This window comes from Carcharhinus amblyrhynchos, chromosome 7 (genome assembly GCF_965287045.1).
Source record: "Carcharhinus amblyrhynchos chromosome 7, sCarAmb.v2.hapA, whole genome shotgun sequence".
Taxonomy (NCBI): Eukaryota; Metazoa; Chordata; class Chondrichthyes; order Carcharhiniformes; family Carcharhinidae; genus Carcharhinus; species Carcharhinus amblyrhynchos.
The window spans coordinates 17,567,944-17,580,941 of NC_137330.1; the positions used below are offsets into that span (position 1 = coordinate 17,567,944).

General features: G+C 45.3%; 1 protein-coding gene across 4 annotated transcripts in view; it reads left to right on the plus strand.

The window, feature by feature from the left end:
• Positions 1-12,998, plus strand: part of LOC145344813 (uncharacterized) — a 1,415,987-nt gene that overhangs the window by 1,011,733 nt on the left and 391,256 nt on the right. For all 4 annotated transcript variants that reach the window (XM_080191980.1, XM_080191983.1, XM_080191981.1 and 1 more), the window contains 2 exons: positions 2,700-2,813; positions 12,388-12,510. In XM_080191980.1, coding sequence (XP_080048106.1) covers positions 2,700-2,813; positions 12,388-12,510 — 237 coding nt within the window. The remainder of the gene's footprint in view (positions 1-2,699; positions 2,814-12,387; positions 12,511-12,998) is intronic.

Consider the following 12,998-nt stretch of genomic DNA (forward strand, 5'->3'; position numbering starts at 1 on the left):
GGTGCCCGGACGAGCACTCAGATCCTGCATGGATCAACTGGCGGGATATTCAGACATCTTCAACTTCTCTTTACAACAATCTGAGGTCCCTATCTGTTTTAAGTAGATGAACATCATCCTGGTACCTTAGAAAAACCAAGCAGCGTGCCTCAATGACTACCATCTGGTGGCTCTAACGTACATCATTATGAAGTGCTTCGAAAGGCTAGTCATGGCATGAATCAATTCCAGCCTCTGGACTATCTGGATCCACTACAGTTTGCCTACTGCCGCATCAGGTCCACAACAGACACCATCTCCCTGGCCCTGCACTCAACCCTGCAACACCTAGATAACAAAGACACTTATGTCAGACTCCAATTTATTGACTGCAGCTCAGCCTTCAACACCATTATTCCCACGAAACTCATCTCCAAATCCCAAGGCCTGGACCTCGGCTCCTCTCTCTGTTACTGGATCTTGAACTTCCCAACTCACAGACCATAATCAGTAAGGATAGGCAACAACACCTCCTCCACGATCATTCTCAGCATCGGTGTTCCACAAAGGTGTTTTCTCAGCCCCCTTGTATATCTGTGCCTGTCTGGCCAAATTCCCCTCCAATTCGATTTTCAAGTTTGCCGATGATCCTGCTGGAGTGGGACTGAGTTCAAACAATGACGGTGAATTGTCTGAACAATCTGGTGAACTGGTGCAGCGACAATAATCTCTCCCTCAAAACGTAGAAGATTGTCATCAACTTCAGGAAGCATAGAGGAGAGCATGCCCCTGTCTACGTCAATTGGATGAAGTAGAAAGGGTCGAGAGCTTCACGTTTTTTTGTATCTAGATCACCAACAACCAGTCCTGTTCTCCCCCTTGCCAACACTATCATTAAGAAAACCCACCAATGCCACTACTTTCCCAGAAGGCTAAGGAAATTTGGTATGTCAGCTATGACTCTCACCAACCTTTACAGCCACACCATAGAAAGCATCCTTTCTTGTTGCATCACGGCTTGGTATAGCTCCTGCTCTGCTCAAGACTGCAAGACACTTCGAAAGGTCATGAATGTAGCCCAATCCATCACGTAAAACAGCCTCCCATCCACTGACTTTGTTTACACTTCCATTGCCTCGGCAAAGCAGCCAACATTATTGTCAATGAGTCAATGAATGGGAGGCTGGTTTGCATGATGGACTGGGCTTCATTCACAAACCCTTCATGACTCCTGCCCAGCACCTGGCCTACTGCCAATGGCTGTACTCTCAGTCATCTCTGTTATCATATTCTGGAATTTCATTTTTAAACAACTTCACATCATCAGCTCCTTCGAAACTCACACTTTGACCAATTTTTAAATTACATTTCCTCATACATCTTTCCTGGTTCAGTCTCTGTGATTTGATATCTGTGGTTCCTTATTTAGCGAAGGAGATTTTCAAGAAATAAATACGGTGGCACAGTGGTTAGCACTAATGCCTCATAGCACCAGGGACCCAGGTTCAATTCCGGCCTCGGGTCACTGTCTATGTGGAGATTGCACTTTCTCCCCATCTGCATGGGTTTCCTCCAGGTATCCTGGTTTCTTCTCACAGTCCAAAGATGTGCGTGTTGGGTTGATTGGCCATGCTAAAGTGCCCCTTAGTATCCCGGGATGCATAGGTTAGAGGGATTAGAGGGGTAAATATGAAGAGTTTTGGGGATAGGGTCTGGGTTGTTGGTGCAGACTCGGTTAGCCGAATGGCCTCCCTGTACACTGTAAGGTTTCTATGATTTCTAGACAACGATATAGGTTTGAAGGAGAGCCCGACAGGAGGAAGGTGAAGTAGAATAATTCAAGAAGGGAATTTCAGAGTTTGGGCTCCAGGCAGCTGAAAGGCACCAATGAAAGGCCATACAAGTGGAGGGCGTGCAAGAGGCCGGAATTGGACAAATGCAAAGAGCATTATCGGGCTGAAAAATATAACAGAGATAGAAAAGGGGAAAACCCAGGGAAGGATTTGAAAGGAAGAGAATCTTGAATTCAAGGCCTAGCTGGATTGGGATTTGATGTCAGTCAGCAATCAGCATGGTGATGGCTGAATAAGATCTAGGTTTCCATTGAGCCAAAGTTCACAAAACAATAAATATAGAGTCATTTTGAATTTCAATCAGTCCTCAGTTAAACATGAGTTACAGAGAGAGATTGAATAGGTTAGGACTTTATTCCCTGGAGTGTAGAAGAATGAGGGGAGATTTGATAGAGGTGTATAAGATTTTGATGGGTATAGAGTGAATGCAAGCAGGCTTTTTCCACTGAGGCTAGGAGAGAAAAAAAACAGAGGGCATGGGTTAAGGGTGAAAGGAGAAAAGTTTAAAGGGAATATTAGGGGGGGATTTTTCACGCAGAGAGTGGTGGGAGTGTGGAATGAGCTGCCGGATTAAAGTGGTAAATGCGGGGTCATTTTTAACATTTAAGAAAAACTTGGACAGGTTCATGGATGAGAGGGGTGTGGAGGGATATGGTCCAAGTGCAGGTCAGTGGGACAAGGCAAAAAATGGTTCGGCACAGACAAGAAGGGCCAAAAGGCCTGTTTCTGAGCTGTAATTTTCTATGGTTCTATGGTTCTGAACATGGATTGAATGTGCTGAAGAGACGTAAGCAGCTTAGCTGTTCATGTATTGAGAAACTTGTCGGTACAACCTGTACGCTAATATGTGACATTATCTTCCCACAGGCTTTTCTGGATCATTCTGTGAGATGGAGGTGAATGAGTGTGAATCAGAACCATGTCAGAATGGAGCTGTCTGTCAAGATGAATTCAATATGTACAAATGTTTTTGCCCAGAAGGTAAGGCTTTCCCATTGCTTATAGTTGTAACAGGCATGAAAAAAATTGGCATTAAGGATGAATAAGAATGAATGCTCCTTCCTAAGAAGGAAGCACTTACTGAATTAGAAGCAGTCTAGTGTAGCACCCGATTCCTTAGTCAAATCTGTTGGGCTGGTCATAAAGTGTCGAGCCTATCATCTCCACAAACAATCACTCCCTCCACCACCAACGCTCATTAGCAGCAGTGTGTACTATTTACAAGATGCAATGCAGTAGTTCACCAAAGGTCCTTAGCCAGCGCCTTCCAAACCCTTGACCACTTCCATCTGGAAGGACAAGGGCAGCAGATACATGGAAACACCACCTACAAGTTCCCCTCCAAGCTGCTCACCACCCTGACTCGGAAATATATCACTATTCCTTCACAGCCGCTGGGTCAAAATCCTGGAATTCCCTCCCTTACTGCATTGTGGGTAAACCCAATGCATGGGGACTGCAGTGATTCAAGAAGGCAGCTCACCACCATCTTCTCAAAGGGCAAGTAGGGGCGGGCAACAAATGCTGGCCAGCCAGCAATGCCCATATCCTACAAACGAATAAAAAAAAAAGCTGACAGGCCAGCATAATTTCAGCTGTGACTCGGGGGTTGCCTCCCATATCAGAAAGTTGTGGGTTTAAGTTCCGGTCCAGAGATATGAGCACATCACCCAGTCTGACACTGCAGTGTCATCCTCAGGGAGTGTTGCACTGTTGTTACTACTCTCTTTCAGGCGAGAGATCGCCCACCCGTCCTCTCAAACACCCACAGCACTATTTTAGAGAATGGCTGTGGGTGTTCGCCCAAGAATCCAAGCCTGTATCCTCAGCAGGTTATTTGGTCATTTTCACATTGCAGTGTTTCCATCATTACAAAGCGGACACACCTGAAATGCCATGGATTGGTGATAAAACTTTGAAAGCTCCTAAAGGTGCGACATGGATTTCCTTTAACGATCAAGTACAGATATTTCATTACAAGCCCTGAGTCTAATGGTATTGACATTAGAAGGCATTTATGATATTTGGACTGCAGGCAAAACTTGTTAGATTTATATAAATTAATGACTATTAAGTTCCTAGGAGCTCTCCATCAATATAAAAGTGACAATGTGGAATCTTTAAACCTGCTAATCACACTGTATTTAATCATTAACTGATTGGGTGAGCTTAATTAGGCAGAAATGTTACTTTCCAGCTGACATAAGCCAGTTATTTGTGGCCCTGTCCACAGCTTTAAAGCAAGTCTCATTGAATTATGCCCACTGATCTTTCAATCTATAATAAAGACCCTAACCGCACACTCCCCGCTGCCCCAACCGGGATATTGCATCTTCCCACAACCATCAGTGTAGGGGACCGTACGAGTTCATTCTGACTGGACTGTTTCGGCAACTGATTTGAGTTGGATGTGAATGATGGCATTTATACTGATAGTGCTTTTGGCTGCGACCCTAACTCCAGGATGTGGCTCTTTATATTAAACTCTTGAATTAGAATAAGAACTGCTATTCATTATTAATGAACTTGGGATGATTTAAGAGCTCTATTACGGGGAGAGCGATGGGAAATTGGCTCCATGGTGAGTTTAAGAAATGATGAGGCTGCGCTTCACAGCGACGCTGTTGTGTGTTAACATTAATCAGATGCTTGCCACTGCCATGCCCTGTGACAGCTCCGATGACAGTCATTTGGTGGCTTGACCAAACAGCTTGAATAGGTTTATGAGGACATAAAATGTCAGAAATTGCAATGAAGCATTCCATTCCAGACAAATGTCTTTGCAACCGGTTTAGGGGAAGGGGAATGTACAGAATTTCAAACAAAACTGTGCTCAATGATCAAGGTAAAGGAGGCATCATTAATGTGGGAAGTGAAAAATTTCAAGTCCTTGCAAGTAGCGCAATCTCAGGCTTTCCTTTCCCTGGCTGGTGATCCATATTTCAGAGAAGCCAACACAACGCATTCATAAGCGTTCACAACTGGAGAGGAGGAAGGGACGGGCTGGGGGTAGGAATGGAAGGGTATCACAAGGAGAACAACCATCTGCCCATCATTGCTGAAGTACCCTATTTCACCAGCCCTTGGGAATGTTTTGCAAAGAAAGAAGCCCAGTGGGACCTTTTCCAATCACTGGATTGAATCGGCCGTAGTGCAACAAAGGAGAAGAACAAAAACAGCCCGGGAAACAGGCCCTTCGGCCCAACGAGCCCGCGCCGCCATCTCAACACCACCAGTCCCCCTCTCCACCCACGACCCTTGTCTAATGTTTTATGGCCATCCAGATTGAGGGAAACTGATTTAGGGACAATTTATTCCTGCCAATCAGCCTAACAGCACATCTTTGGGGTGTGGGAGGAAACCGGAGCACCCGGAGAAAACCCGTGCAAGCACGGGGAGAATGCGCAAACTCCCACAGACACCGGCCCAAATCCATGTGTCTGCACAGCTGTCGGTAATGCTCTTGTATCCGAGTCTGAAGTTGTAGATTCCTGCCTCCCATTCCAGATACTCGTGAAACATAGGCTGACTCTACACTGCACTATTGAAGGTACCACTTTTTAAATTGAAGCCAAGCCCATCCTAGCATCATAGAAGCCCTTCAACGCAGATGGAGGCCATTGGCCCATCGAGTCTGCACCGACTCATCAACAGAATATCTTACCCAAGCCCACCCTCCACCCCACCCCCTTAACCCCACATATTAACCCCTCTAATCCCCCCAACATCCTGGGACACTAATAGACAATTTTGTACGGCCAATCCACCTAACATGCACATCCTTGTCATCTCAGATGGGCATAAAAATCCCACAGCACTATTTAGATGAAAAGTACAGGAGTGTTCTCTGCTTCCAATATTTATCCTTCAGCCAACACGATTAAAGTTGCTGACCTGGGTATTAGCACATTGTTGTTTTTGGGACCCTGCTATGTGCAATTTGATTGACATGACTTATTGTGACTATCATACACTCAACAAGGGCTTCTGTGTCCCTTGGCAACAGATAAGGAGGGCTAAGATTATTACTAAGCATTTTCCTCCCATTTTCACGACAAATGATTTACGTTGGATTAGCCATGGTTTTATTTTTGTGGTGCCTTAGGGTTTATAAAGTTCCTTTTATGATCACAACTAGCCCAAATCAGCCATATGAAAATGAAAGTACTTCCTTGTGAACTGCATTCAGAGTGATTAGGTAGCAATCATGACCACCAAATTGCATATAGAACCAGGGAGCAGGTTGGGGGAATCACTCTGGTTAGCATTGGCTTCTGCACTCTGTCTTCTTGGGAGCTAATTGCAGCAATGAGGCTCTCAGCCTCTGTATAACTTTAAACTGTAAATAAACCAGTGATATTTTCCCTTAACTGGTGAACAACCATCATTACAGTCCCAAAAAACAGAGAATGTCCAATTTGGTTGAGGAGTAATTATTGTCTAGGTCACCAGAGAGAACTTCCATGCTCTTCAAAGCAGTTCCATATGACCAGAGTCTGAGATGACTCTTGAAAAGATAGCATCTCCAACAGTGTGGTGTTTCTTCAGTTCTACACTAAAAGGTCAGCATACCTTTACTTGCTCAAGTGGGGGGCATGAATCCATTACTTCTGACTCAGTGGCAAGAGAATTACCCCCTGATGACTCAACACTAGCAATAGGAAAAGTTCCCATCAAATTTCTTGATTGGAATTTGTTGCCGATTTTAGTTTTGTAACGTTCTTTCTTTGTTTGAGGTTGTAGGTTTTAAACAAAAAGGGAAAGACCTGGTTTGCACACATAGATTCAAAATAACACACAAAGAAGTTCTCTACACAGAACAGTGAGGTTGAGTGTCTTGGTTTACAGGAAGATAGATACGAGATGGTCAAATGGGCAGATAAATAGCAGAGGGAATTTAGCTCTGAAAAGTCTGAGGCAATGCACTTTGGAAGGAGTAATTTGATAAAGAAGTATACTATGAAAGGTTTGACAGTGGGATGTTCCAAAGAACAAAGGGACCTTGGTATGTTTCTCCATAGATCTCCGAAGGCAGAAAGCTAGGTTAATAGGGTGGTGAAAAAGGCGTATGACACACTCGCCTTTATCAATTGGGGTATTGATTACAAAAGGAGAGAGGTCATGATGGAGTTGTATAGAACTTTGGTGAGGCCACAGCTGGAGTACTGTGTGCATTTCTGGTCATCATGATGTGGCGATGTTGGCGTTGGATTGGGGTAAACACAGCAAGACGTCTTACAACACCAGATTAAAGTCCAACAGGTTTATTTGGTAGCAGATGCCACTAGCTTTCAGAGCACTGCTCCTTCGTTGGGTGAGTTGGAGATCTGTTCACAAACAGGGCATATAAAGGCACAAACTCAATTTACAGAATAATGATTGAAATGTGAGTCTTTACAGCGAATCAAATCTTAAAGATACAGATAACATAAGTGGAGAGAACATTAAGCACAAGTTAAAGCACAAGTTTGGTTGTCTAATAGGAGGCAGAGAGTTCGTATCAGTGGGTGCTATTCTGATTGGCAGTTGGTGACTAGTGGAGTGCCACAGGGATCGGTGCTGGGGCCTCAGCTATTTACCATTTCTATAGATGATCTGGAGCAGGGGGCTAAGTGTAGGGCAACAAAATTTGCTGATGACACAAAGATGAGTGGAAAAGCAAATTGTGCGGAGGGTGTGGAAAGTCTGGAGAGGGATCTGGATAGGCTGAGCGAGTGGGCGAGGACCTGGCAGATGGAGTACAATATTAGCAAGTATGAGGTTATCCACTTTGGCAGAAATAATAGTAGGAGGGATTACTATTTAAAGGGCGAAAAGCTGCAGCACGCTACAGTGCAGAGGGACCTGGGAGTCCTTGTGCACGAGTCACAAAAACCCAGCCTGCAGGTGCAGCAGGTGATCAAGAAGGCGAATGGAATGCTGGCCTTTATAGCGAGGAGGATAGAATATAAAAGCAGGGAGGTCTTGCTGCAACTGTATAGGGCACTGGTGAGGCTGCAACTGGAGTACTGTGTGCAGTTTTGGTCGCTGCACTTGCGGAAGGATATACTGGCCTCGGAGGGAGTGCAGAGGAGGTTCACTAGGCTGAATCCGGAGATGAGAGGGTTAGACTATGAAGAGAGACTAATAGACTGGGTTTGTACTCGTTGGAGTTTAGAAGGATGAGGGGGGAATCTTATAGAGACGTATAAGATAATGAAAGGGATGGATAGGGTAGAGGTAGAGAGATTCTTCCCGCTCAGAAAGGTCAGCAGGACTAGGGGGCACAGCCTCAAGATAAGCAGGGGGGGGGGGGGGGGGGGGGGGGGTGCAGTTTAGAACGGAGTTGAGGAGGAACTTCTTCACTCAAAGGGTGGTGAATCTCTGGAATTCTCTGCCCGTTGAAGTGGTGGAGGCTACCTCGCTAAATATATTTAAGTAACGGGTAGATAGGTCTTTGATGGACAAGGGAGTTAATGGTTATGGGGAGAAAGCAGGAAAGTGGAACTGATCCACTTCAGATCAGCCATGATCTTATTAAATGGTGGGGCAGGCTCAAAGGGCTAGATGGCCTACTCCTGCTCCTATTTCTTATGTTATGTTCTTGTGTTCTTAAAGAGATGTGTATTATCTCCAAACAGGTCAGTTAGTGAGATTTTGCAAGTCCAGGCAAGTCATGGGGGTTACAGATAGTGTGACACGAACCCAAGATCCTGGTTGAGGTCAACCTCGTGTGTGCGGAACTTGGCTATCAGTCCTTGCTCAGCAACTCCATGCTGTCGTGCGTCATGAAGGCCGCCTTGGAGAATGCTTACCCGAAAATCAGATGGCGAATGCCCATGACCACTGAAATGTTCCTCAACAGGAAGGGAACAGTCTTGCTTGGTGATTGTTGAGCGGTGTTCATTCATCCGTTGTTGTAGCATCTGCATGGACTCCCCAATGTACCATGCCTCTGGACATCCTTTCCTTCAGCGTATCTTACTTCCTGCAGTCTTACTTCAGTGGTCAGTAAACTAATGGAAAGAGTCCTGAAAGATAGGATTTATCAGCATTTGGAAAAATGCAGTTTAATCCAGGATAGTCGGTACGGTTTCATGAGAGGTAAGGCCTGCCTCACAAATTTGATTGAATTCTTTGAGGAGGTAACTAAGTGTGTGGACGAAGGTAGAACAGTTGATGTCATATACACGGATTTTCGAAAGGCATTTGATAACATTCCCCATAGTAGGCTCATGAAGAACGTAAGGATGTGTGGGATAGAAGGAAATTTGGCCGATTGAATAAGTAGCTGGCTGTCTCATAGAAAACAGAGGTGGTGGTGGAAGGAAAATTTTCAGGCTGGAGGCCAGTTACCAGCAGTGTACCACAGGGATCAGTGCTGAGTCCTCTGCTATTTGTGATTTTTATCAATGACTTGGAAGAGGGGGCTGAAGGGTAGATTAGTAAATTTGCTGATGACACCAAGATTGGTGGAGTAGTGGATGAGATGGAGGGCTCTTTCAGGCTGTAGAGAGACATTGATGCAGAGCTGGGCTGAAAAGTGGCAGATGGAGCTTAACCCTGATAAGCGCGAGGTACTCATTTTGGTAGGATTAACTTGAATGCGGATTACAGGGTCAATGGCAGGGTTCTGAGGAATGCAGAGGAACAGAGAGATCCTGGGGTTCATATCCACAGATCTCTGAAGGTTGCCACTCAAGTGGATAGAGCCGTGAAGAAGGCTTATATTGTGTTAACATTTATTAACAGGGGGTTTGAGTTTAAGAGCCATGGGGTTATGCTGCAACTATACCGAATGTTGATGACACCACATTTGGAATATTGTGTTCAGTTCTGGTCACCTCACTACAAGAAGGATTTGGAAGCATTGGAAAGAGTGCAGAAGAGATTTACCAGAATGCTGTCTGGTTTGGAGAAAAGGTTGAGGGAGCTGGGGCTTTTCTCTTTAGAGTGGAGGAGGATGAGAGGTGACTTAATCGAGGTTTATAGGATGATGAGGGGGATTGATAGAGTGGACGTGCAGATCCTCGGGTGGATGTAGCTGTTACTAGTGGGCATAACTATAAGGTTCATGGTGGGAGATATAGGAGGGATGTCCGAGGTAGTTCTTCACTCAGAGAGAGTGGTCCACTTTGGTAGGAATAATGGTAGGAAGGATTATTACTTACGTGGAGAAAAACTGCAGCAGGCGACGGTGCAGAGGGACCTCGGGGTCCTTGTGCATGAGTCGCAAAAACCCAGCTTGCAGGTGCAGCAGGTGGTCAGGAAGGCGAATGGGATGCTGGCCTTCATCGCGAGGGGGATTGAATATAAAAGTAGGGAGGTCTTGCTGCGGCTGTATAGGGCATTGGTGAGGCCGCAGCTGGAGTACTGTGTGCTGTTTTGGTCACCGTACTTACGCAAGGATATTTTGGCCTTGGAGGGAGTGCAGAGGAGGTTTACTAGGCTGATGCCGGAGTTGAGGGGGTTGAACTATGAGGAGAGGCTGAATAAACTAGGCTTGTACTCGTCAGAGTTTAGAAGAATGAGGGGAGATCTCATTGAGACGTATAAGATGATGAATGGGATGGAACGGATAGAGGTGGAGAGACTCTTCCCGCTCAGAAAGGATAGTAGGACTAGGGGGCACAGCCTCAAGATAAAGGGGGCGCGGTTTAGAACGGAGTTGAGGAGGAACTTCTTCACTCAAAGGGTGGTGAATCTCTGGAATTCTCTGCCCGTTGAAGTGGTGGAGGCTGCCTCGCTAAATATTTTTAAGACGCGGGTTGATGGGTTTTTGATAGGCGAGGGGATTAAGGGTTATGGGGAGAGGGCGGGAATGTGGAGCTGAGCCAAGACAGATCAGCCATGATCTTATTGAATGGCGGGGCAGGCTCGAAGGGCTAGTTGGCCTACTCCTGCTCCTATTTCTTATGTTCTTATGGTTGGGGTGTGGAATACACTGCCTGCTGTGATAGTGGAGTCAGACACTTTAGGAATTTTCAAGCGACTATTGGATAGGCACGTGGAGCACACCAGAATGATAGGGGATGGGATAGCTTGATCTTGGTTTTGGACATAGCTCGGCACAACATTGAGGGCTGACGGGCCTGTACTGTGCTGTACTGTTCTATGTTTCGATGTATCAGGTAGACAACGTTGGCCGAATTGCAAGAGTATGTACCGTGTACCTGGTGGATGGTGTTCTCACGTGAGATGATGGCGTCCGTGTCGGTGATCCGGCATGTCTTCCAGAGGCTGCTGTGGCAGGGTTGTGTGGTGTCGTGGTCACTGTTCTCCTGAAGGCTGGGTAGTTTGCTGCGGACAATGGTCTGTTTGAAGTTGTGCGGTTGTTTGAAGGCAAGAAGTGGGGTTGAGGTGATGGCCTTCATCAATGACATGTTAAAGACTATCCCCATGACTTGCCTGGACTTGCAAAATCTCACTAACTGTCCTGTCTGGAGGCTTTTCAGCTTGTGCTTAATGCTCTCTCCACTTACATTGTCTGATCTTTTTAAGACTTGATTAGCTGTAAAGATTCACATTTCAATCACTATTCTGTAAATTGAGTGTGTGCTTTTATATGCCCTGTTTGTGAACAAATTTCCCACTCACCTGACGAAGGAGCAGTGCTCCGAAAGCTAGTGGTGTCTGCTACCAAATAAACCTGTTGGACTTTAACCTGGTGTTGTAAAACTTCTTACTTGTGTTCTAGTCACCATATTACAGGAAGGACATGAACGCACTGGAAGGGATGCAGAGGAAATTTACCAGGATGTTGCCTGGGATGGAAAATTTAAATCGTAAAGATAGGTTGATAGGCTTGGATCATTTTCTCTGGAGCAGAGAAGACTGAGGGGTGACCTGATTGAGGTATTCAAGATTATGAGGGGCATGGACAGGGTGGATAGGGGGCAATTCTCCCCCTTAGTTGAAGGGTCAGTTGCAAGGTTACAACACAAGTTGTAAAGTGAGAGGTGGGAGGTTTAGGATGGATTTGAGGTAAAACTTTTGAAGGTCTGAAATGCACTGCCTGGGCAGGTGGTGGAGGTGGGATGCCTTTAAAAAGTGCTTGGATGAGTACTTGGCATGTCAAAATAATGAAGGCTATGGGCCAAGTGCTGACAAGTGAGATTAGGTGGACAGGTCAGGGCTTTGCATGTGTCGGTGCAGACTCAGTGGGCCAAAGGGCCTCTTCTGCACTGTAGTATTTTGTGATTCTTTACAGCAAAAGAAACAAAGACAGAAGTCTATGGAGTACCCAATGTCCTCACCATCAAGTGATGTGACCTGCTTTTAAAGCCACCATGCAAACACTTAAATATATAACATCATATTCCCATCCTGTCCTGCAGCATCAACTTCCTTCCAAAGCCAATGCAATAGTTTCTGGAATCTTGTAGGTGTTGTAACCTGCAATATTCTCCCCTGGCAACTTCCTTTGCGAAATCCTCTTTGTGAGAGAGTTCCTCATTTCCTGCAACTTGTGTTGAGTGTAATGCCCTGAACTGGAAGACAATTGGCTGCATTGTTCTGAAGCATAGTCATTGCCTCTCTTATAAAATGCATCTAATAAATGTGTTCCTACACACAGGGTTCGAGGGCCTGAACTGTGAAATTAATTTTGACGACTGCAACTCTGGATTTTGTAATAACCAATCAACCTGTCTGGATCTGGTGGCAGATTACATTTGCATTTGTCCCCTGGGTTTCACAGGTGAGTCTCTTTAAACTGGCAAGGCACCAAATAAAAAACAAATAAAAAAACAGCTTGTATCAATGAAAGAAAGGTCTCCTATTCACCTGGCACCTTTTACAAGCTTGGGACTTACAAAATATCAATGATTTTGAATGTACCTGTTGCGATGTAGAGAAGGCAGCAGCTAACCTACAGCAAGCTCCCACAAACAGCAAAGTGGTAATGATCAGATCATGTGTATTTAGTGATGTTGATCGAGGTACAGCTATCTGTCAGGATGTGGAAGGAACTCCCTTGCTCTTCTTCCAAGAGTGCTGTGGGAAAATCAGACAGAAAACCCTGAGTGACAGTAAAATTCTAAAGAGTTAGGAAAAATGTTATCATAGTGATTCAGATTGAGGATGTTGAGATTTGATGCACAGACAGATTATGTTCCAGAAAAACAGCAGAATACAGCAGATGTTTTGTCCTGTATCCCATGGCAAGACCTGTAAGAGGTGATGGAA